Source organism: Chrysochloris asiatica, unplaced genomic scaffold (assembly GCF_000296735.1).
Source record: "Chrysochloris asiatica unplaced genomic scaffold, ChrAsi1.0 scaffold00076, whole genome shotgun sequence".
Classification (NCBI taxonomy): Eukaryota; Metazoa; Chordata; class Mammalia; order Afrosoricida; family Chrysochloridae; genus Chrysochloris; species Chrysochloris asiatica.
The window spans coordinates 683,324-709,880 of record NW_006408594.1 but is presented as its reverse complement, the minus strand read 5'-3'; the positions used below and the strand labels follow the sequence as shown (position 1 = coordinate 709,880).

Sequence of the window (26,557 nt, the reverse complement as noted above, 5' to 3'; positions counted from 1 at the left end):
GCCAAAAGAACCAATAGATCTGTTTTGGAAAAAGTGCAGCCAGAGTGCTCCTTGGAGGCCAGGATGGCTAAGCTTCGTCTCTCCTACTTTGGACACATTGTCCGGAGGAAACAGTCTCTGGAGAAGGATGTCATGCTGGGTAAGGTGGAGGGTCAGAGAAAAAGAGGAAGACCCCCAACGAGATGGATCAGTCAGGTGGCAACATTGATGGACTCAAGTGTGGCAGCGGTAGTGAGATTGGCCCAGGATTGGACATCGTTTCGTTCTGCTGTGCATGGGGTCGCTATGAGTCGGTTCTGACTCGATGGCACCTGACAACAACAACAACAACAATTTTTAGGAGGTCCCAGTCATCTATTTTGTCTTTTCTTTGTGTGTTTTCAGTTATGTTTGATAGTATATTTATGTTATGTATTAAAGCCTGTAAATTTGTCCCTATTTTTTCATCAATGATCTTTATAGTTCTGGATTTTATATTGATGCCTTTGATCCACATTGAGTTTATTTTTGTATCTTGTTTCATTTTTCTGCAAATGGATGTCAAGTTTTGTCAGCACCATTTGATGGAGAGACTGTCTCTTCAACACTTCATGTGTTTGGCCCTTTGCTGAAGATCAGCTGATAGACTTACTTCTGGATTCTCAATTCTGTTCCACTGATCTTCGTGCCTTTCATTGTACCGGGACCAGGCCATTTTGACTACTGTGGCTGTGCAGTAGGTTTTGAGATTGGGAAGCGAGAGGCCTCCTCCTTGTTCTTTTCTGACATCTTTTTCATCCTACTTATTCCATATCGTACCCTGACCATTTTGTCTCCAAGACAGATCCTGCATTTTCATAGTTTTGTGCCTTGGTCGATGCTTTTCTCCTTTGCTTAGAGTTTGAAAGAGGGGAGACGACTGCTACAGCTCCTCTGTGTATCTTTATCATCACTTCCTTCTCCCAGAGATCCCTGGGCAAAATGTCTTTTTTCTTATTTCACAGTTTTGTTATTTACTTGCATCTGTCTCCTTTAAGACTTCTTGGCAAGGTGCTCGTTTTTTTAGTGTCTGTAGCTGTTCCTGGACACCTTGTTTCATTTCATCTTTGTACCACCTCCTCTTGTCTAGGTTTATGGATGAAAATACTGAGGATTAGCAAATTAAGTAACATGTCTAAGATTACATAGCTAAGAAATGACAAAGAAAGATGATTCTGCTTCTTTGAAGCCCAGGTTCATTCATTCTACTACACTAACCCAGCACTGCCTGGCATGTGGTGGGGACTCAGTACATGTTAGTTGAATGAATAAGCTCCTGCATTTTAAATAGTAGTGGACGTTAGTTGATTAATTCTGTCATTCTTATATAGAACTGTATTAAACAGATATTAAATGCCAGGTACATATTCTAGGCAGGCTGTGAATACAGAATTATAGTGTCTGGTACCAAGGGATTGGAGTCCTGGCGTAGCGCTATGGGTAATGCGCTGGACTGCAAAGGTGGTTTGAACCGCAAGATTGGCCGTTCAACCTCACCAGCTATTCCTTGGAACACCTATATAGGGTTGCTATGGGCTGGAACCAACTCCACAGCACTTAACGAGAACAACCAAGGTATTGGCAATCTAAATAGAAAGAGGCATCTGTATAAGCAAATAGAACCAATAAAGTATTGCAGATGCTTGTAGAACAATTCAGATAAGGCTTACTGGGGGCCCTGAGGGAGGAGTTGTCAGTTCTACCTAGAGATGGATCAGGAAATACTCGATAAAAGCTGAGTCTTGAACAACAAGGAAGATATTTACTGGTGGCACCAGGGGAGGACAAGGCAAAGGGGGTAATATGAACAAAACATGATAATATGAGACCATCTGGTATGTTTGTGAAGCTGTAATTCAGTCTGGAACGTGGGGAACACAGAGACCCGGTGGGTGAGGCTGGAGAGACAGGTGAAGGCTGGATCCTGGAGGGCTTTGAAAATAGTAATGTGTTTGCCAACCTTTATAGAAGACCTGGCACGGTTGCTGTATGACTGGACTCCTGTTCAGTTATTAACATTTGTCAGCCCTGCCCTCTGTGTCCTCTCTGTGTCCTGCGCTCTGTGACAGTCACGAGTAGCCACCACTTACCACATGTGGCACTCTGGTGACAGCTCTGAGGTGGAATGATGTGCTGAAGCAGAAATCAAATGCTTATGTTGTCACATTACCACATGACAGATTCAGGACCACCCTTCTCCTTTCCAGCTTCTTTTCACCAAAGTAGCAGCCCTAATCTGAAGTAGACTTATCTCCTAGCAGAGGGAAGGTACCCTCAGGGGTGGATCTGAGGTATGGTTGGTAGGACACATGCACTGGGTGTCACTGAGCAGTTTCTGTTAAACCATCGCAGTTTTCATTGCCATCTCTGAGAGTTCACTCAGCCAATTATAAAACAATACCTTCATATTTGACAGCCTCCCTGGGTCAAGGCAGACTGTGTGTGATCTTGCTCTGCTGAGGAAAAAAAAAAATTATTTGAGCACTTCATAGATCAATTTTCATCTGTAAAAGCAAAAAAGTACAGTTGTCATTTTTATGTTGCACCATCACATGCTAAGTAAATGATTAATAAGCTTGACTTGTAGGTTTGAACCCATATTACGGCAGAGTTATCTAAAAGATGGGTGTCAGACAGGGACACGGTTTGGATAGTGAATCCCAGTGCTTACCCTAGGCATGGTTTCCCGTAGATATGCCTTTTGGTAGCCTCAGCAGCAAGAGAGAGGAAAGGGCTGGAGGAGCCAAGCCAAGCTCTCCTTCCTGACTCATGGACCATGTAAATGACTTCACCCCTGGCAGTATGAGTCAGGGCTGTGAGGAGGGAAGGGATTTTAAAAGAAGAGATCAAACCAAGAGGAAGCATCAGAAGGGAAACGTCACATACTCCCCTGTTCTGGTCAGTGAGGACTCTGGTCTTCACCAGTGAGCCTGAGTCAGGGGCATACAGATTCACTTTAGGGAAGAGGTGGTCAATCAGAAGAGTTCTGTCTGATTTATGAAACAGTTCTCCTCTCCCAGCCATTGTTCCCAGGTATTATCTTGGGACCCTTGGTGGGCAAAATAGATTTTGTCCCCAGAAAATTCTAAATGGATCAGAACAGCATATAAATGATAGGAACTCCAGGATTGTCCCCACAACCAGCCACTTCAGAAAGTAAGCCTACCTCAAGCCCAAAAGCAGTTATTTCTGGGAAAATTATATTCCCAGAACACAGAAATCAGTCTTGCCAAAGATCCTAGTCCAGACTTGAAAGCCCCTAAGCCTTTGTTGAGGCTTATGTGCCCAGTGCATACAGCCTTGTTTCTATAGAAACCAAGGCTTCAAACCAGTTCATTCTTGGAGGGAAGGATAGGCAGAGGTTGTCTTGGTGGGATCCTCTCCAAGATGTCAGCTAGTTCATGCCAGGGTACTGAATTCCCGGCTTGGAGCCCTGCGACTGATGGGGGGGAGGGGGGGGGAGGACTGTAAATTTGAACTGTGCCTTTATCATACAAAAGGGCTTCAAAAAGTTTGTGGGGAAATGGAATTAAAAGGTAGCGTTTTTCCACAGACTTTTCAAAGCCTCCTCATAGATGCAGAAAAAAACCTTGTGGTGCATCCTGTTGTCCTCCCTTTTAGAGATGAATATTGAAGACATTACTGTCTTTTTGCATCAGGAGCTCCTAGCTTATCTGGATTTATCTTATCTCTTCTTCCTGCTCCTTCTCCCTTCCTCCTCCCTTCCTTAACAATGTGAGGAAGAGTCAGAAACCTCCCCATTTCCATGTCTCATTTTAATGCTTATCTAACAATTTAAACCTAGAACTTCACTGGTTTCAAAATGCATGGGTCGTTGGAAATTTAGTTTATTTGTGTGTACTTCACTGATCTCTAGTGAACAGTTTCACACGGTTTTTCACCTCATCAGAGATGTACAAGTAAGCCCTTGCTTACTAGGTACTGCATCACTGTCAGGATTGTAAATGTGAAAAGAGGCTTTGATTCTGTAGGAAGGTGCTGTGGGGTTGGGAGAGAGACAGATGCCAGCCAGACCTAAAGGAGAAACTTTGATGTGGTGAAAAAATGTCAAATTGTTCACTACAGATTAGCAAGTAAAAGCCCAACTAAACCCCTGCTCAGTTTGCTGATTGGGTTCTCCGACACTGTTCAGCTGCCTTGCAGTTTCCATGTGCACATAATTGTCCCTCTCTTTGTAGGCCACAAGGTCTGTATGAAGACAGCAGCCTCTTTTCCCTAAAGTCTAATCTTGGCCTCAGCAAAGCCTGCTTAGGAAAAGCTGTTCCTGCATAATTCAAGGTCAAGCAGCAGCCTCCTGTTAGAGGAAGCTACCTCACCTGCTTAATGCCTTACTCCCATTGCTGAGGCCAGCACAGCAGTGTTTGCTTGTTAGGCCACAGTGGCCCGCATATGCTGAAGTTGAGCTGAGTTTTCATTACCACCACCACCATCACCTCTGGCTTGTTTCTGGGCCCAGAAGTTTCTGTGCCTAGTGCCTGCAGCCTTGTCCCTAAAGGAACTAAGGCTTCAAACTAGTTCATTCTGGCTCAATCCGCTGATGTGAATTTGCATTGCCATCCCAGAAATACTGAATCCAAATCCACATTTTAACAAGACCTATTAGCACTGGTGAGGTTGGCCCAGGATCAGGCAGTGTTTCATTCTGCTGTGTATAAGGTCATTATGAGTTGGTACCGACTCGATGCCACCTAACAACAACATCAGCACTGGAAGGAGGTCTGGTAGCGTAATAGTTACGAATTGGGCTGCTATCCTTAAGGTCGGCTTTTCAAAACTACCAGCCGTCCCACTGGAGAAAGATGAGGCTTTCTGTTCCTATAAAGATTTACAGCCTCGGAAACTGATTCCACAGTACTTTACAATAACAATAATATCAGCACTGGACCACAAGGTCAGTTTGAACCACAAATTCAGTGATTCTAACCCACCAGCTACTTCTCAGAAACCTATACATGGTTCCTGTGAGTGGGAATGACTCAGAGGCACTTAACAACAACAGCAATAAGAATCACCTGGGAATCTTGATAAAAATACAGATTTTGCTTCAGAATATGTTGGGTAAAAATGTAAATTCTCAGCAGGGAGGCTGAACTGGAATGAACCACTTCTGAGCCCTGATAGAAACAGCCAGGCCTATGAACTGGTTCTTCATAATTCAGTCATGGTCAACAAAGCAAAACCAGAACACAACTGAATTTGTAAAATATGGGTGAACAGGAATCGATAATTGGAACATAAAAAATTACACTTGATGTCCTGCTAGAAACTTAATCTCCATCTTAGAAAAAAAAGGCAGCATGTGCATTGTCAGTAACCAAATGTCTGAACTGGCAGAGTTGGAAACACTGGTGCTCTGCTCAAATATGGCGGCCAACCGTGACACTTGGAATGCGTGGTTGGCCGCCATGTTCTCCACAGTCCTAGCAATAAGCTAATCTCCCACATCAGGTACCTAAGAGGGCTCACAACACCTCTTCCGAGTCTCCCATTCCAAGGTTTCAACCTGTGTAAGTTTTCCTGTTCTGGTTATTATCTCAATGTACCCACATTTTACAGAGTCAAGTCTGTTCTGATTTTACTGCATTGACCTTGACTGAACTGCTTTGAACTGGTTCAAGGCCTTGGAAACAGCCACTTACCTGAAGGCAACGTTGCCATAACTACAGTCGCTATGCAGATGAAAATACTGTGGGTTTGTTACTGATAAGCCTGTAGTTCAGCCTCAGTAGTTAACAGCTAGTGCACAGGAAAGCACAAGGAGGAGTGAAAGAGGAAGAAACAGCGGTAAATGCTGTGAACTGATGGTCCATGGAGAGATTGCAGTCATTGTAATGAAGCAAAGTATATGATTCGTTGAATGTAAAACTGATGGTCTGCTCCTTAAACCTTCACTCAATTCACAATAAAAAGTTAAAAAAAAAACAAACCCACAACAAAGCTACTGTACAACTGTGATAACTCACATGGTGTAATATAAACCCAAAGAGTAAAGGCGCCCATAGTATTACCTCAGTGACTAATCAAATTGCAGTGGAGAATATGGCTTTTATCTACAGACAAGTGAGTTTTAGAACATCTACAAACTTACCTAGTCATATTTATGGACAGTTGGCTTCCAAAATCGAGAGACAAGGGTTGAGCAGAATGTACTTTGATTCTCCTTCTGAAAGATGTGGTGTGGAGTCTGTGCCCTTGTGTGGACTGTAGGATAAGCACTGGACTGCTACCCGCAAGATCAGTAGTTCAGACCCACAGCCACTCTCAGAAACTCTAAAGAGGCGGCTATGGGTCAGAACCAATTACAATAGCCTGTGACTGGTGAAGAGGGACCAAGAGCTCGGGAAGAGGAGAAGCATTCCTGCTTTACCAAACATTCCAGTAGAAATGGCCTAGAGACAGCTGGAGATAGGAGACAAAAGGGAGATGGATAATTCAGATAGAGGATGCTCTGTGTTTACTTCTTGAGCGCCTGTTATTGTTAGTGCCATGTTGTGGTTGTTGTTAAGTGCCTTTGAGTCCGTTACATCTCATAGTGACCATGTATAAGGGTTTCCAAAGAGCTGCTGGTGAGTTTGAATGGCAGACATTGGGGGTCAAACCAACCTTGCAGACCAGGCTTTATCCCACAGCACTACACCAGGACTCCATGAACTGACTCAGTGCCGTGAGTCTGTTCTAACTCATAGCAACCCTGTATAGGGAAGGTGTCCAAGGAGAGGCTGGTGGGCTTGAACCATGGACCTTGCAGTTAGCAGTCCAGTGGTTATCCTACAGTGCCATGCCTAGTCTGTCTAAATACACGGGAACTTCACAAAGTTCATGGAAACATTTCATTATCCTTTAATTCCATATTTTTCACCATTTTTTGAAGCCCCCATCTATTTTCAGCTAATCTTGAGATTAACTATTATCCTCAAATCTCAATACAAAAACTAGGACTCAGACAAAGTAAGTCACTTTCTCAAGGACTCACAACAAATAAGCACTCAGGGTGGCTCCACCCTGCTTCTTCCCCTTGCTCCTTTGGGCCTAGCAATGATAAGGTCCCCACATTTACTCTTCTGGGTGGTTCAATATCCTTTGTTGGCTACCATTGTTTCTGTTCAGCCCAGGAAATTGAGGGTAGAGATGGTAGAGATTGCTGTTGATAGGTTTAGTCATGTTGGTTCTCACTCATAGCGAGCCCATCCAGGCACAACAGAACGAAACTGCCTGGTCCTGTGCCAGCCTCACAATTGCTGCTGCCACTGTGCCAATCCATCTGTTTGGGGGTCTTCCTCTTTTCCCTGACCCTCCACTTGACCAAGCATGATGTCCTTCTCAGGGACTGATTCCTCCTGATAGTATGTCCGAAGTATGAGAGACAAAGTGTGGTCATTATGCTTCTAAGGAACATTCTGGCTGCACTTCTTCCAAGACAGTCTTGTTTGCTCTGGCAGTACATGGTAATTTTAATATTCTCTCCAACACCATTTCTTGGTGGCCATAGTGGTTGTGGTGTTCTGTGCTGTGGAGTAGGCTCTGGCTCATAGCAACTTTGCACAGGGTTTCCAAGGCTGTAAATCTTTGCCAGAGCAAAAAGCCTCTTTCTCCCTCTGACCTTCGGGTTAGCAGACCGACCTGTAACCACTATGCTACCAGAGCGCCTTACACCATGTCTTAAATTCATCGATTCTTCTACAGTCTTCTTTATTCAGTGTCCAACTTTAACATGCATTTTACATGAGGCTATTGAAAATACCATGGCTTGGGTCAGGTACACCTTTGTCCTCAAACTGTTATCTTTGCTCTTGAACACTTTAAAGAGGTCTTGTGCAGCAGATTTGCCCAGTGCGTGGCGTCATTTGATTTCTTGACTGTGGCATGAGTGTTGACAGTGGATCCAAGCAAAATTAAGTCTTTGACAACTTCAGTCTTTTCTCCATTTATCATGTTATTTACTGGTCTAGTAGTGAGGACTTTTGTTTTCTCGACGTTGAAGTTCAACTCATAACGAAGGATCTTCATCAGTAAGTATTGTAAGTCCTCTTCACTTTCAGCTAGCAAGGTTGTATTATCTGCCTATGGCAAGTTGTTAATGAGTCTTCCTCCAATCCTGATGCCACCTTCTTCTTCATGTAATCAGCTTCTCAGATTATCTGCTCAGCATACAGATTGAATAAGTATGGTGAAAGAATACAACCATGGTGCACACCTTTCCTGATTATAGTTTGAATGACTACTTTTTGGTCTCTCTACAGGTTCCTCATGAGCACAGTTAAGTGTTCTGGAATACTCAGTTCTCCGCAACGTTATCCATAGCTTGTCGTGATTCACACAGTCAGAAGCCTTGGCATAATCAATAGAGCACCAATACTCTCTGCTTTCTGCCAAGATCCATCTGACACCAGCAATTCTATCCCACATTGTACAGCCTCATCCGAATCCTACTTGAACCTCTGGCAGTTCCCTGCCGATGTACTGTGGCAGCCATTTTTAAAAAATTATCTTTAGCAGAATTTTACTTACCATGCAATTAGCATGCAATATTAATGAAATTGGTGATTTCTGCATTCCGTTGGATCTCCTCTCTTTGAAACGGGCACAAATATCCATCTCTTACAATCGGTCAGTTGGCCAGGTAGCTGTCCTCAAATTTCTTGGCATAGATGAATGAGTTCCTCCAGTGCTGCATTGGTTTGTTGAAAGATTTCAATTTGTATTACATCAATTCCTGGAGCCTGGGCTTTGCCAATACTTTCAGTCCACCTTGGACTTCTTTCTTCAGTACCATTGGCTCTTGATCATATGGTGCTTCCTGAAATGGTTGAGCACTGACCATTTCTTTTTGGTACGGTGATTCTGTGTGTTCCTTCAATTTTCTTTTGATGCTCCTTGCAGCATTCAAATTTTTGCCCAAAGAAATCCTTCAGTATTGCAAGGTGAGGCTTGAATTTTTTCTTCTGTTCTTTCAGTTTGAGAAATGTTGAGAACGTTCTTTCTTTTTTGTTTTATAATTCCAGGTCTTTGCACATTTCGTTATAATATGTGACTTTGTCTTCTCAAGCTGCCCTTTGAAGTTTTTTGTTCAGCTTTTTTATGTCCTCATTTCTTCTATTTGCTTTAGCATCTCTATGCTGGAGAGCAAGTTTCAGAGTCTCTCCCGACATGATTTTGGTGTTTATCTTGTTTTCTTCTTACTGATTTTTTGCTTTCTCCCTGAAGTCCTTCTTCTTCATGGCATCCCACAGCTATTTTGGTCTTCGGTCATTAGTGTCTGATGCCTCAAGTCTGTTCTTGAGATGGTCTGTAAATTCAGGTCACACAAGTGGAGTAAAGCTTTCGGGAATTTCATTTGTTGATGGGGCACAACTCAAAATGTGAAGAAACAGCTGTAAACATCCACTAATAATAAGAACAGGGAACGCACTAAGTGCGAATCTAAGCAAGGTGGAAGTTGTAAAAAGTTAAATTGAATACAGGAAGATTGATCTCCCAGGCAGTAGTGTGCTCCTCTGGGCTGAGAGAGGCCATTTTGACCCTGACAGTCATACAGTTTACTAAGCTGGGAATGACCAATGGAAGAGAAGTAGCATTGCATTCATCATCAGAAAGAACATTGTCTTGAAGTACAACTCTGACTGTGATAGGATAATATCCATATGGCTATTTAATACTAGTTAACACAACTATTATTCAGATTTATGCACCAACCACTAAAGCCTGTGAGAATGAACTAATTGAAGAATTCTACTAACTTCTTCGGACTGAAATCGATCAAATACGCAATCAAGGTGTATTGACAATTATTCGTGACTGGAATGCAAAAGTTGGAAACAAAGAGGGAAGGATCAGTATTTGGAAAATATGGCCTTGGTGATAGAAACAGTGCTGGAGATCACCTGGTAGAATTTTGCAAGACCAATGACTTCCTTCATTGCAAATATCTTTTGTAAATTAACATAAAAGGCAACTATACACACGGAACTCACCAGATGGAATACTCAGAAATCAAATTGATTATATCTGTGGTAAGAGATGGTGGAAAAGTTCCGTTATCATCAGCCAAAACAAGGTCAAGGGCAGAGTGTGGAACAGACCATCAATTGTTCATATTCAAGTTTATGAAGCTGAAGACAATTAAAACTGGTCAATGAGATCCAAAGGGAACAGTAGAGAAGTAGGACTTAAATTGGGCTCTGAAGAATGGGTAGGATCTTGGGAGAATATGGTAGATTTAAGAAGTGTAGGGGCAACAGTCTTGATTAAAGCCTTGAGGGAGTGGAATGGGGGAAACATGTCAGTGGGTATTTTGATATCTTCTCTTTATTTATCCTCCTTCTTCTTCGTAACAGATGAGGAAATGGAAGTGACTTCTTGACCTCAAGTCTTGATGGCAGGTTACTTGGAAGCCTCTTCTGGAACCCATCTACCTTTAAGGCCCCTAAACTGATGCATTCACTAAGGGATTTCTTTACACAAGATAAGGGATACTAACCAAACATTTTAGCCTTTGTGTTTTGTAACTGGAGTATTTGAAGATGTTTTAAAATAATCTTACTTATTATTATAATGGAGATTTGTTTCATGTCTAGTTGAGTAATTATTCCTTAGCTATTACATATTTAATGAATTAATTTAAATGTTGCCAAATCTTAAGTAGTTTCCTTTGGGTACATTTTAATTCATAAAATTTTAACAAACTTCTTCTTGACTCGTTTTATTTTTAGAGGAAAAATTACTACTTTTTATTGTCTTGCCCTACAAGCCTGTTTTCATATAAAAATAAATTGACATTTAGTTTATTGAGAAATTTTTCTTAAAATAAAAGTAGGTTTACTCATTTTGAGTGTATCTTAATTTCATGTAATAAAATACCGAGAAGGTTGAACATAAATTTACAAACCCAAAATACCCAAAAGATTCTAATGTCCTGGTGTGATGCTGTAGGATAATCACTGGATTGCTGACCTCAGTGAAGGTGGAGATTCAAACTTACCAGCTACTCCTGGGAAACTCACCACTGGCTCACTATGAGTTGGAATTGACGTGACAGTGCTAACAACGTCCTTCTAATAGTCAGGCAGTTTGACCTGCAGTGGCATGGGGACTGGTCAATTACTTTGCCTGATTGGGACCTATGTTACAGAGCCATGTCTAACGCTAGATAAAATGGAGGAAAACAAAATCTAGAACTATTTAATATTCCAGTAACTTAAACCTTCTCCTGCCATTCTCCTTCCCTAACGTGGGGAAAATTCCTACCCTCTCGTCCTGTTTAGTAGCCAAGAGATCTGTTTATATGTGTGCATATACATACACACTTTTACTATTTAGTTACTTAAGGTAAATGTTTTATGGCATCCTTGGCCTTGGTGAAGGAATTTTAATGTAAATCTCTGAAAAAATTTAATTCCTTATATATTTTTCTATTCTTGCATTTTCTAGGCCGTATTTGTGTGTTTCTGCAGTGTTTTGCACAGAGTCTGTTCCCATGCAAACCAATGAAGGAGAAATATCAGAAGAAAGCAGTTCCAAGGTTAGTAAATTACAAAAGATGAAAACAATTTGAGTAGAAATGAAACAGCAGAGGCAGTGGATGAGTAGAGTGGGTGTTTTGTTTTAATTAGATAAAAAGTTAGATTGATTTTAATGAGAACCTTCCCTAAGAACGAGGAGATCCTTTTCTTCTCAGTACACAAGTACATGTTGGATGCTTGGTAAAGTGGAGGGTCACAGATGGATTGACTCAGTGACAGCAACAATGGGCTCAGCCATGACAATTGTAAGGATGGCGCAGGACTGGACATTGTTTCATTCTGTCTCTGAGTCAGAAGCAACTCGGGCACCTAACAACAATCACAACATCTGACAAATTTAAGACAAATTTTGTTGCGCTCAGAGAGAATGTTATACTTCCTTTTTGAGAAGACCAACACTGTCTCTTTTTTTAAATTGTGTGGCAAAAATTACATATGCATTATATGAAAATTAAATCAAAAGTTCATAAAAAATAAAAGCTTCCCCTTTACTCCTGCTTCGCAGAGGCAGTCACAGATAACGGTTTAGACTTTTTCTCTTCTAAATTATTGAACAGTCATTGGTATGGTTTGTTTTTTCAACATAAATGTAAAGTGTTGTGTAAGTGCTTATGTCGATCTCTATTGCTATCTGGCTCCGTGTCCTAAGTTTCCGTGGCTTTTCCTCTACCTGGTCATGTGGATCCTTTGGTAGCAAGCACCTTCCCTTCCCTCTTTCTCCATTCAAAATTGTCTCGAGCTCTTCTGGGAGCTTCTGCACAAATCTTTCTGTTTCCTGAGCAGTTCCAGTGCACACAGCATCACCTGCTGTCCTGAATCCACCTGAGGTCCTTTGCTGCTGCTGTCAGTGCTTTCTGTTGGAACCTTTACTTCTTCAACAGAGAGGTGCCAGCCTGTCACAGGGGTCCCTGTCAGGCCAGTCCACACTGTCTGCCGGCCTCATGTACCCTCCCCAGCTCTGTTGTACTTGATGAGCCTGTGTCCTCCAGCTCACATCATTCTCTACAGACGTATGACCTTGTTCATGAGTGTAGGACAGACACGATCCTGTCCTCTTCCCTCCCCCACATCTTACCAGATAGCTTCCTTCTTCCAGTAGCCAAAGCAGAAGCTGGTGGACTGTTGCGAAGACTCATCAGGATCCTGTAAGATGCACAAATACATGCATACTCTAGGAATCTCCCCGAAAAACAAACACAGAGACACATACATGCAGATATAAGCACACACACGTGCATGTGCACAAACACATGCCCACACACAGGATACACACGCCCCTCGAGATTTCTGAGATGCAGACATACTCTTCCTCAGAATACTGACTTATTGATTATAATGAAATATATTGTTAAAGACTGGATTCTTAGGTCCTTTGATTAGTGCATTCTTTTCCTGGAAAGCAGAGTTATAATTGGAAGAGTGCTTGGCGAGCATGTAATTAGGCCAATATAAAATTGCTGAACAGTATCCAGTATCAGTTGAGAATCAATTAGATGAAAGAATAAAAGAACGTTCTTTTCATACTTGCAGTAAGTAGATGCTTCTGGTTCAGAAATCAGATTATAATTTCAGCTTGGTCAATCTTGGTTTAATTCAAGTTTTTATGTTTGTTTTTCTTTCTTAATCTTCCTCTTTCTTTAAATCTTGTATTTGTAATGATTTGATCATAATATAGGATTTTATTATAGCTAGTACTATCGTTGCATAATTTGTAGATTCCAATGTGGAATACTGATGGGGCGCTGTGGATTAAAGCACTGAACTGCAAGGTCCGTGGTTCAAACTCACTAGCTGCTCCTTGGAAACCCTATACAGGGTCGCTATCAGTCAGAACTGACTCGATGCACTTAACAACAGCATGTGGCACTGTAGATAAGCACTAGACTGCTAACTATAATAAGATCAGTGATTCAAACCCACCAGCCACTCCTCAGAAACGCTATACAGCGGGGATGGGGAATGTCTGGCCCATGGGCCGTTTGTTGTGAAGTGCCGTTGAGTCGGTTTTGACCCATAGCAACCCTGTAAAGGGTTTCTGAGGAGCAGCTAGTGAGCTTGAACCTCCGACCTTGCAGTTCAAATGGCTTTGCAGTCTGGCACATTAACCCACAGCGCCACACCAGGACTCCATGGGCTGTTTAAGGCCCTAGAAATCCTTAGGTCTGGCCCTGCAAAGGCAACTGCAGTTCCAGCCATTACACTGTTGTTGTTAAGTGTTGTTGAGTCGGTTCCAACTCATAGCAACCCTGTATAGGGTTTCTGAGAAACAGCTGGTGGGTTTGAACTTGGTGGTGGTGGTGTTTATGTGCCGCAGAGTTGGTTCCAACTCATAGCGACCCTTGCATGGGGTTTCTGAGGATGCAAATCTTTATAAAGGAGCAGAAAGCCTCATCTTTCTCCCAATGGAACAGCTGGTAGTTTCGAACTGCTGACCCTGAAATTAGCAGCCTGACTTACAACCACTATGCCACCAGCGCTCCTTGGGTTTGAACTTAGGGGTGAATTAATTATACGTTTGACCAAACATAGCAGGGTAATTTTTTTTTTTTTCAAATTAAATTCAAAAGTTTATTTAAGTCACTGATTAAACTTAAAAAAAGAACAATTAGGCAAGACATTTTGGAAGACTTTAACAAAAGAATAGAGTAATTCTTTTCAGTTGATAATTTTGTATGTCTCATGAATGTTATAAATATCCAAATGGCCCTTGGCATAAAAAAGGTTCCCCACCTTTGCTATACAGGGTCACTATGAGTTGGAACTGACTCAACAGCACTTAACAACATTACTGGAAATCATGGAGGCCTGCTGTAGTGCTGTAGGGTAAGCACTCGACTGCTAACTGCAAGATTGACAGTTCAGACCCACCAGCCGCTCCTCAGAAACCCTAGAGAGGGTTGCTATGAGTTGGAACTGACTCAACAGCACTTTACAAAAACATTAATGGAAGTAGGAGCCCTCATGGCTCAGTGGGTTAAGTTCGGTCAGCAGTTAGAATTCATCAGCCTCTTCAATGGAGAAAGATGAGGCAGTCTGCTTCAGTAAAGATCCATAGCCTCGAAACCCTCGGGAGCAGTCAAACCATAGGGCCACTGTGAATCAGAGTGGACTCAACCACAGTGGGTTTGGTTTGGGGTTTTATTAACAAAAATAAGTCAGATAAGCTAGCTGGTTTTGAGGAAAGTATGACTTTTATATAAAACAGTGATTTTGAACTAAGTTAATTCATTTTTTAACATAAATAACTCTTACGCTAACTGTTCTTTGCTGGACTCAGAGAATATAAAAATGAACCAAACAGACGTGATCTCTGCCCTCTTGAGATGGTTACACGCTAGTTGTTGTTGTTAAGTGCCATCATGTTGGTTCTGACCCTGTATAGGGTTCCCAAGGAGTGAATGGTGAGCTTGAACCGCCAACCTTGCAGTTCAAACCAACTTCTCGGTCCAGGCATTAACCCACAGTGCCATACCAGGCCACCACTGTACTAAACAGTAATCAAACACAATACGTTCAAAGATGACAGATTATGGTAAATACTATGAAGAAACTACAACTGTAATTGTAGTACAGAGTGATTGGAAGGACAAGATAAGAAGGCCTCGCTGAGAAGTGATGTTTTAGCCTAGGGCTAAGGAGCCCTGGTGTGGTGTTGTAGGATAAGCACTGGACTGTAAACCTCAAGGAAGGCAGTTCAAACCCACCAGCTACTCCTTGGAAACCCTACACAGGATAGCTATGAGTCAGAACTGACTTGACAGCACTTAGCAGCAAGGAATTTGAAGAACAGTGTTCTAGACAGGAAACAGCTGCAAGCATTCTTGGCTTCATCCAAGAACTATTGGAAGACTTACTGTGGCCAATGGTAGAGAGGGAGGCAGAGACCTGGCGGAGTCAGGAAGTGCACAGTTCAGAGTGTGGATTTATTCAGCATACACTGGGAAGCCATCAGACTTGGGGTGGGTGTAACATGATGTGATTTGCATTGTTAAAAGATCTCTCTGAGGACCATCAAGAAGGAAGAGCAAGAGGGCAGTGTGAAATCTTACATAGAAAAGTTGCGACAGCAGAGATGGTGGCAGGAGCAATGGCATGAAGAGATAGAGCAGCTTCGTTCTAGACCTATGGACTGAGTAAAGCTGTGTGCCTGAGGGCAGGAGGCTGGCTGGCTTGCAGAATATGCCCTTAGGACACTTAAATATATATATATATATATATATATTTGGTTTGTATGTGTGTTGTTGTTAAATGCCATCAAGTTAGTTCCGACTCATAGCAACCCTGGACAGGGTTTCTAAGTAGCGGCTGGTGAGTTTGAACTGCCAGCCTTGTGGTTCAAACCAACCAAAAAAAGTTTTTAAAGAGATTATTAGTGATGTATAAGAGTACCATTCCATTAGAGTGAGAAGGGGAGAGACTAAACTTTAACAGTGAAAGAAAAATTAAATGGTAAGCAAGTAAGAGTTGTTGCTTTCGTCTGCAACTCAATTTTAGGAAACTTGGAAGTGGAAAAGAGTTGTGGATCAGCAGTGAGGAGAAGGAGAAAGAGGTCCTTTTTAACATGGAAGAGGTTAAACGTGGTTTAAGAAAAGAACTAATTAGAGCCACAATAAATGAATCCTGACAGGACAGGAGGAAAATGTGGAACAGAATTCAAATTTGTAAAAAGCCCAGTCTTGACTGGTTGATATCAGAGGATTTCCCAAGACTGTCATCCTGAGATACTCTTCAAACTTTTAAATGTAATTACCCCTAGAGGTTACCTTTTTAGCTGAAGAACACATTGACTTCATAAAGAATATCATCCATGAGTAATGAGCTCCTTTAAAAAAAATCATCTAAATGAGACCAAATGGTCAAAATGTGCTCCGAAGCAAAGAGGAGAGGGTGTGGGGGCAGAAAAAGGCACTGAGTGAGATTGATGATGCCTAGTGAAAACCGTAACCAGTATCAGTGAGTAAGTTGTGTAGAAATTGTTAAACAGGGACCAAATTTACTATACAACATTTCACCTTAAAGATGATAAATTTTGTGTTTTAAAAAGGAAATATCTTGCAGCCCCCCAAAACAAACAATTCAGATTTGTGAACCCAAAGCATCTTGGGAGTCAGTGAGTCCAGCCCCCGTGGCCACAGTCAGTGACTGAGCTTGGACCTGAATCCTGCTCTGCTGACTCATGTTTTGCTGTTTAAACGTATTTGGAAGGGGACAGAAAAAAGGTAGAATCCAGTCTTTTCTTAGTTTTGTCTCTGCAGTAGAAGTCATGGTTACTTGGAGAGTTTGGAGTACAAGATTGAGGACTTAGAATGACAAGTTTAATGGCCTGTATGTGTGCGCGCCAGAATAAACAAATCAATCTGAGAAGAAGTACAACTGGAATGCTCCTTAGAAACTAGGCTGGCGAGACTTTGGCTTGCTTACTTTAAGACAGGTCATGAGGAAAGACCAACTGCGAGAAAAGAACATCGTGTTTGATGAGGTTAGAAGGTAGGCAAAAGTAAAGAATCCTCAGTGAATTGGACTGACACAATAACGGAGCAATGGGCTCAAGCCTATCAGTAGTCATGGACATGTGGCAGGACTGGACAACTTGAGGTGCTGTTTTACCTAAGGTTACCATGAAGTCCTGGTATGGCTGTGGGCTAATGTGTCAGACTGCTAAGTCGTTTGAACTTCAAGGTCCGTGGTTCAAGCTCACCAGCTGCTCCTTGGAAACCCTATACAGGGTCACTATAGGTCGGATTCAACTCGACGGCACTTAACGACAGCAACAACACCATGGGCAGAGCCAGTGTGACAGCAACTAACAACCACCATTGTAGAGCATTTTCTAAGAAATGCTCAGAGATAAATAAAAGGGTCAGTAACCTTAAAAAAAAAAACAAAATACCAAGCCATCGCTTCCAACAGACAGCTGTATTTGCTCTTGTTGTTAAGTGTCATCAAGTCAGTACCAACTCATAAACACTTCCCAGTCCTGGGCCAGCCTCACTGTTGCACCCTTGAGCCCATCGGTGCTGCCACTGTGCTAATCCATCTTACTGGGGGTCTTCCTCTTTTTCTCTGACCTTCCACCTTACCAAACATGATTTCCTTCTCTAGCGACTGGTCCGTCCTGACAATATGTCTAAAGTATGAGAGATGAAGTTTGGACATCGTGACCTACAAGGAGCATTCTGGCTAAACTTCTTCCAACACAGATCTGTTTGTTCTTTTTGTCAGCCCATGGCACTTCCAATATTCTCCTCTAACACCATAACTCAAAAGCATCAATTCTTTGACAGTCTTCCTTATTCACTGTCCAGCTTTCTCATGCATATTGAAAATACCATGACTCGGGTCAGGTGCACCTTAGTCTTCAAGTTTACATCTTTGCTCTTCAACACTTTAAAAAGATCTTTGGCAGTAGATTTGCCTAATGCAATACATCGTTTGATCTCTTGACTGCTGCTTCCTTGAATGTTGATAGTTGATCTAAGAAGAATGAAGTTCCTTGACAACTTCAATCTTTTCTCCGTTGATAAGAATATTGTTTATTGGTCCAGTGGTGAGGATTTTTTTTTTCTTTACATTGAGATGCAATCCATACTGAAGGCTGTGCTCTTTGATCTTCATCAGTAAATATTTTAAGTCTTCTTCACTTTCAGCAAATAAGGTTGTATCAACTGCATATCGCAAGTTGTTAATGAGTCTTCCTCTAATTCTGATGCCACGTTTTTCTTCTTATAACCCAGCTTCTTGGATTATTTGCTCAGCATACAGGTTGAATAAGTATGGTGAAAGAATATGACCCTGTCACACGCCTTTCTTAATTTTGAACCATTCAGTGTTCCCATGTTCTGTTCGAACAACTGCTTCTTGATCCATGTACAGGTTCCTCATGAGCACAATTAAGTGTTCCGGAATACTCATACCATGCAATGTTGTCCATAGCTTGTCATGATCCACACAATCGAAAGCCTTTGTGTAGTCAATAAAGCCCAGGTAAACATCTCTCTGATGTTCTCTGCATTCAGCCAAGATCCATTGGATGTCAGCAATGATATCCCTTGTTCCACAACCTCTTCTGAATCTGGCTTGAACCTCTGGAAGTTTTTTGTTAATGTATGCTTGCAGCCATTTCTGTATTACCTTTAGTAAAACTTTACTCACATGGGACATCAAAGAGATTGTCTGATGATTTCCGCAGTCCGCTGCAGAATGGGCACAAATATGGGTTTGTCTTTGGAATGGGCACAAATAATGGATCTCTTCCAATCAGTCAGCCAGATAGTTGTCTTCCAAATTTCTTGGCAGAAATGAGTGAGTGCTTCCTGTGCCTCCTCACTTGAAAGATTTCAGTTCTTGAATTAAGTACATATATTGTTTCCTTTTTTTCTTGCCAATTTTTTTCACCTCCCTTTCTCCCTCACTCTCCCTTTCTTTCATGAATTCAAATATTTATTTAATACCTGCTATCGGCCTGCAAACCTTAAGGTCAGCAATTCGAAACTACTAGCTGTTCCGTGGGAGAAAGATGAGTCTTTCCTCTCTCATAAAGATTTACAGCCTCGGAAACCCTGTACAGAGTCGCTATGTATGAGTCAGTTCTGACTCCACAGCACGTAACCACCACCACACCACCACCGCATGCCAGAAGCTGTACTAATAGTTGGCATACAAGCTGCCCTGTTGAACCATCATCTTTTTCTTTACTTTCTTGCTTTATAATTCCTGGAGCTCCCAGCAATTTTATGAGGAGGCAGGAAGAAAGAAGGTTCAATTTCAAATTGGTTTGTCACTGGCTTTTTCCACCCCGGACACTAGAATGCCATTTTGTGTGACCTCATAGCATTTTCAAATTGTTTTAGTGAAAACTTTTATTGTAAATACTGGAGGAAGACAAGTTGATGGAGTTATTATTAATATGAAACTTCAGAACTTCCTAACTGTATTATTTGTAGGCACAGTTACTGTTCTTATATTCTTCCAAGGACCATTGAAGGGAGTCTCGCCGCTGTGCTTGTGAGAGGAAAAAATTAATAGAATTAAAGTAGTTATACTTGTGCTTTATGATAATACAACAGCATTCAACTGTGTGGGTCACAACAAACTATGGATACCATTGCAAAGAAGGAGAATTCTAGAAAACATCATCGTGCACTTGAGGAACCTGTACATAGACCCAAGAGGCAGTCAATCGAACAAAACAAGGGAATCTTGAATATTTAAAATCAGGAAAGGTGTATGTCAAGGTTGTATCCTTGTACCATGCTTTTCAGTCTGTATGCTGATCACATAATCTAAACTAGATTATATGAAGAACATGACATCAAGATGGGAGGAAGACTCATTAACAACTTGTGATATTCAGATGACACAACCTTGGTTTGCTGGAAGCAAAGATAACTTGAAGTACTTCCTGATAAAGAGCGAAGACTGACATTCAGTATGGATTGAGCTTCAAAATAAAGAAAATGAAAATCCTTACAACTGAACCAATAAATAATATCATGATAAATGGAGAAAAGATTTAAATTGTCACAGATTTCCTTTTGTTGGATTTACACTCAGTGCTCACAGAAGCAGCAGTCAGGAAATCACACAATGTATTGCATTAGGCAAATCTGCTGCAAAAGGTCTCTTTAAAGTGTTAACGAGCAAAGATGTCACAATTCAGTGTTCTGGAATACTCATTCTCCACAATGCTGTCCATAACTTGTCATTATCCACATGATCGAAAGCCTTTGTGTAATCAACGAAGCACAGGCAACCATTCTTCTGGTATTCTGTACTTGTAGCCAACATCCATCTGACGTTAACAATGATAACTCTCATTCCATGTCCTCATCTGAATCCAGCTTGAACCTCTGGCAGTTTCCTGACAATGTGCTATTGCAGCCGTTTTTTAATTATCTGTAGCAAAACTTTACTTGCATACAATATTCATTAGTATTTCCTGATAACTCCACATTCAATTGGGTCACCTCTCTTTGAAATGGGCACAGATTAGTCAGTTGGCCAGGTAGCTGTCTTCCAAATTCCTTGGCATAGATGAGTGAGTGCCTCCAGTGTTGCCTCAGTTTGTTGAAGGATTTCAATATGCATTCCATCAAATTCCTGGTGTCTTGTTCTTTACGAATGCCTTCAATGTACTTTGGACTTCTTCCTTCAGTATCATTGGCTCTTGATAATATGCTACCTCTTGAAATGATTGAACAACGACCATTTCTTTTTGGTACAGTGACTCTCTATTCCTTACATTTTCTTTCTTTTTTTCTTAAATATTTTCTTCTTTTTTTTTTATTTAATGTTTTATTGTGAATTATGTGATAGTTTACATGGGAGAACATTAGTTTTACATTCATCCTATCGTATATCATTTCATTGCCATGGTTACAATCCCGTACATGCATCATCAGCCAACCAAAGGGTATACACTACAAGCCTCCCACGGACCCTCTCCCTTTCTGGGTCTAAAGTTCCCAATTGCTCCATCTTTCCACGTCATCGTCTCTGCCTCCATCTCAGGCATCACTGTTTCTCAGAAGGGTAGGGTCCCGCTCTCCGCTCTTCTTCCTTGATGGTCCCAGGGACCTCCGCTCCCAGATTAAAGAGTTAATCACTCCCCTCCTTGCTACAAAACATCTACCTTTACATTTCCAACCCTCACAAGCACTCCTGATAACAATTATTCACTATTGTATCACAGGAGACCCATCCGCATTTCATCAGACCCACCTAGACAGATTGGATATTACTCAGTGGAGATTCTACCATCCTTCACGCCCTCTGTATCTAGGTTCCCTCTTGAAAACTTGCAAGCCAGTAACTTCTTGCCTTTGTAGCCCCCCATTCCTTCCATCTTCTTTTGATGCTTTCCGCATCATTCAATAATTTGCCCAGAGAATCTCTCAGTAACGAAAGTCCAGGCTTCAATTTTTTCTTCAGTTCCCCCAGCTTGAGAAATGCTGAGTGTGTTCTTCCCTTTTGGTTTTCTGATTCCAGATCTTTGCACATTTTTTTTTTTTTTTAATATTTGGCTTTATCTTCTCGAGCTGATCTTTTGAAATTTTCTGTTCAACTCTTGGACCTCCTCATTTCTTCTATTTGCCTTAGCATCTCTACGCTGGAGAGCAAGTTTCAGTGTCTCTTCTGACATCCATTTTGACCTTTTCCTTCTTTCTTGTCTTCTCAATAATTTTTTTGCTTTCTTCCTGTATGATGTTCTTGATGTCATCCCACAAACCTTCTGGTCTTCTGTCTTTAGTGTTTATTGTGTCAAATCTGTCCTTCAGATGATCTCTGAATTCAGGTGGGATGTATTCAAGGTCATATTTTGGCTCCTGTGGACTTGTTTTCATGTTCTTCAGCTTCAGTTTGAATTTGCCTATGAGTAATTGATGGTCTGTTCCACAGTCTGCCCCTGACCTTGTTTTCACTGATACGGAGCTTTTCCTCATCTCTTTCTGCAGATGTAGTCAATTTGATTTCTGTGTATTCTATCTGGTGAGGTCCATGTGCATAGTTGTCTCTTATGCCATCTAAAGAAGGTATTTGAAATGAACAAATGTTGGTTTTGCAGAATTCTATCATGCATTCTCCAGCAATAATTCTATCACCTAGGCCATATTTTCCAACTACTGATCCTTCCTCTTTGCTCCCAACCTTTGCATTGCAGTTACCAGTAATGATAAATACATCTTGATTGCATGTTTGATGAATTTCAGATTGAAGAAGTTGGTAGAATTCTTCTATTTCATCTTTACTGGCTTTAGTGGTTGGTGCGTAAATTTGAATAACAGTGGTATTAACTGGGTTTCCCTGTAGGCGCATGGATATTATCCTATCACAAAACAGCATTGTACCTCATGACTGATCTGGATATGTTCTTTTTGACAATGAATGCAACACCATCCCTCTTCATTTTGTCATTCCCGGCATAATAAACCATGTGGTTGTCAGATTCAAAATGGCCAATACCAGTCCATTTCAGCTCACTAATGCCTAAGATATCGATATTGATGCATTCCATTTCATTTTTTGACAACTTCCAATTTTCCCAAATTCATACTTCGTACATACCATGTTCTGATTTTCAATGGATGTTTAAAGCTGTTTCTCTTCATTTTGAGTTGTGACCCCCGCCCAACAAATTAAGGTCCTGTGGGCTTTTCTCCCATAGGCTTTACTCCTTTCGCATCATCACGGTCTACTCTACTTTGAGGAGGCATCTCTTCCCCAGTCGCATTTTGAGTGCCTTCCAACCTGAGGGGCTCATTTTCCGGCACTATATCTGATAGTGTTTTTTCTGCTATTCCTAAGGTTTTCAGGCACTAAAGATTTGGAAGTAGTTTGTCACTCTTTCTTACTAGTCTGTCTTTGTCTGGAAGCTCATCTGAAACCTGTCTACTGTGGGTGACCCTGACCCTGCTGGTATTTAAAATACCGGTGGCATAGCTTTCAGAATCACAGCAACTCACAAGCCACCACAGGACGACAAACTGACAGACGAGTTGTGGCCGTTTGGTTTTAAGTGGAAACTGTCATTTTAAATTTTGAGGAGATCTGTGCGCATGTGTAGTAGAACCCTCCAGGGGTGGGGTGTCCATTTGCTCAGGCATCCCCTCTAGTCACCTGAATGGAGGTGCACAGACAACAAGAGAACAATGAACAGATACAAAAAAAGAATGTCCACACCTGTATCTCTGAGGTTCTGTCAGGCATTCGTGGCTGTTCTGATCCTTCCCCCACTTGGTCTCTCCCAAGATGGTGGTTCTGGGAGCAGCAGAGCATCTTGAATTAGAAAGCAATGTATTTCTTAATTCTGCTACAAATTCCCTGCTACAAATCCTCCTAGCTGTAAGCCTTCCAAGCTTCTACATATTCCTTTACATGTGGTTGAGTGTTCTAGCACTATCCCCTGAGCCTGCTTAGTCTGGTATTCTGTGTTGTTTCTGATGGAGCGCCACACTGCATGTCTACCCAATCCACCATCTTGTGTTTTGGTCATTGTTGTTGTTGTTGAGTGCCGTCGAGTCGGTTCCGACCCATAGCGACCCTGTACAGGGTTTCCGAGGGTTTTAGTGTCTAATAAATCAAGTCTGTTCTTGATATTATCTCTAAATTCAGGTGGGACATGGGTTAGGGCCATATTTTGGCTCTTGTGGACTTGTTTTAATTTTCTTCAGCTTCAGCCTTAACTTGCATATGAGCATTTGGTGGTCTGTTTCACAGTCTGCCCTTGGCTTTGTTTTGCTAATGATGTGTTGCTTTTCCACCATCTCTTTTCACAGATGTGGTCAATTTGATTTCTGTGTATTCTGCCTGGTGAGGTCCATATTTTTTAAAAAAGGTATTTGCAATGAAGAAGTCATGCATCTTGCAAAATTCTGTCGTGTGATCTCCAGTATCATTTCTGTCACCAAAGCCATGGTTTCCAATGACTGAGTATTCCTCTTTGTTTCCAACCTTTGCCTTCTAATCATTAGTAATTGTCAGTTTATCTTGATTTCATGTTTGGTCAATATCAGAATTGAGAAGTTGGTAGAATTCTTCAGTTTCATCATCACTGGCTTTCGAGATTGGTGCGTAAATTTGAATAATAGATATATTAACTAGTCTTTCTTATTTGTGTTGTTGTTAAGTGCTGTCAAATCGGTTCCAACTCATAGAGGCCTTATATAGGGTTTCTGAGAAATGGCTGTTGAGTTTGAACTGCCAACTTTGTGCTTCATACTGACCTTATGGTCAAGTGCTTATCCTACAGTGCCACATCAGGACTCCAGTCTTCCATATAGGAATATGGATATTTTCCTATCACAGGCAGCGTTGTACTGCAAGATAGATCTTGTAATCTTCTTTTTGATGATGAATGTGATGCTATTCCTCTTCAGTTTGTCATTCTTGGCATAGTAGACCATATGATTATCAGATTCAAAATGGTCAGTATCAGCCCATTTCAACTCATTAATGCCTAGGATATCAATATTTATGTGTTCCATTTCATTTTTTACAACTTCCAATTTTTCAAAATTCATACTTCATACATTCCATGTTCCATTTGTTAATGGATATTTACAGCTGTTTCTGCTCATTGTGAATTGTGTCCCATCAACAAATGAAGGTCCAGAAAGCTTTACTCCATTCATGTCATCATGGTTACTTTGAGGAGGCAGCTCTTTCCCAATAGTATTTTGAGCACCTTCCAGTCTGAGGGACTCATCTCCTGGCACTATATCTGACTATATAATCTGGTTGTCTTCGTCATGTTTCAGTATTCAGTATTTTGGTGCTGACAGTGTTCTAGTGCTATTCATAAAGTTTTCGGTATTCATAAATATTCATAAATATTCAAAAGTAGTTGGTCTCTCCCTCTTTGTAGTCTGTCTTAGTCTAGAAGCTCTTCTGAAACCTATCCAATATGGGTGACTCTGCTGATATTTAAAATACGATTGGCGTAGCTTCCAGAATCACAGCAACATGCAAGCCCCCACAGTATGGCGAATTGACAGATGAGTCATGGGGGAAGTTTAGGGCATCTTTAATCTGTAACACAGTGATGGGTGCTGCATTGAAGAAGAGGAAATAATGGAGACGAGATTATTTTAAGCTAAGGAGCTCTGGTAGTGTTGTTGTTGTTGTTTGCCATGGAGTCGGTTCTGACTCATAGTGACCCTACACAGGGTTTCCAAGGCTGTAAATCTTTACAGGAGCAGACTGCCTCATCTTTCTCCCGCGGAACCGCTGGTAGTTTCGAACTGCTGACCTTGCAGCTCACAGCCCGATTCGTAACCACTACGCTGCCAGTGTAGTGGTTACGAATCGGGCTGCGAACCTTAAGGTCAGCGGTTCGAAACTACCAGCCGCTCCGCGGGAGAAAGATGAGGCTTTCTACTCCCGTAAAGATTTACACCCTCGGAAACCCTGTACAGGGTCGCTATGGGTCGGACCCGACTCGATGGCACTTAACAACAACAAGGAGCATTAGGCATAGGCACCAGGCTTTTAAATCAGGAGAATGTGTGAGTTTCATTATGAAAATTGATGGTGGTGAAAAAGATAGACTAAAATATCTGGGTCTTGAAACTCATTCTTTTAGGAAAGAAAAATCTGGCCTAGCCCAGCCTTGAACTGATTTCCATAGGGTCTTGAGAGCTGTCCAGGTAAGACAGGAGTGACTATGGACTGGGAAAAAGAACTCCTCCTAGAGAGACATATGAATACCAAGGGAGGCCATGACTAGCATTTCTGGGACAGTTTCCAATCAGACCTGATGTAATCTTACATTATAGTTCTTAACAAGGATGCATTCGAATTCTTAATTTCAACTCCACAACCATTTCTTATTTTAAATTTAGTTTTATTTAGGCTAATATTCTAAATGAGTTGGTCATAGTTTGCTAGCTGTAGGTATTCTGCAACTATAGGCTTAGAGATTTTACTTTTTTAAAATGTTTTATTGTGAATTATGTGATAGTTTACATGAGAAAAAAATTAGCTTTAGAGTCATCCTATCATATATCATTTCATTGCCATGGTTACAATCCCTTCCATGCTTCATCAGCCAACCAAAGGGTATACTCTGCAAGCCCGCCCCCCGGTCGTCAGCACCCTCTCCCTCTCTGGGTCTAGAGTCCCCAGCTGCTCCATCTCTCCACGTCATCGTCTCTGCCTCCATCTCTGGCATCACTGCGTCTCTGGGTAGGGTCTCACACTCCGCTCTTCTCCCTTGATGGTTCCGGGGACCTCCGATCCTGGACTGCAAAGTCAATCACTCCCCTCCTTTTGCTACAAAACATCCACCTTTACATTTCCAACCCTCACAGTCAGTCCTGATAACATTTATTCACCATTGTACCACAAGGGACCTATCCCCATATCCTTTCATCAGCCCCGCCCAGACAGATTGGATACTACTCAGTGAAGAATCTACCTTCCTCCTTACCCTCTGGATCTAGGCTACCAGTTGAAAGCTTGTAAGCCAGTCACGTCTTGCCTTTGTAGCTTCCCCCCCCCCC

The 26,557-nt window shown here is 41.6% G+C and overlaps 1 protein-coding gene across 1 annotated transcript in view; it reads left to right on the top strand.

The window, feature by feature from the left end:
- TNRC6B (trinucleotide repeat containing 6B) overlaps positions 1 to 26,557 on the top strand; it is a 270,951-nt gene that overhangs the window by 3,275 nt on the left and 241,119 nt on the right. Inside the window, exon 2 of the mRNA XM_006865167.1 lies at positions 11,467 to 11,557. Within this exon, the coding sequence (XP_006865229.1) occupies positions 11,513 to 11,557 (45 nt within the window). The 5' untranslated portion in view covers positions 11,467 to 11,512. The remainder of the gene's footprint in view (positions 1 to 11,466; positions 11,558 to 26,557) is intronic.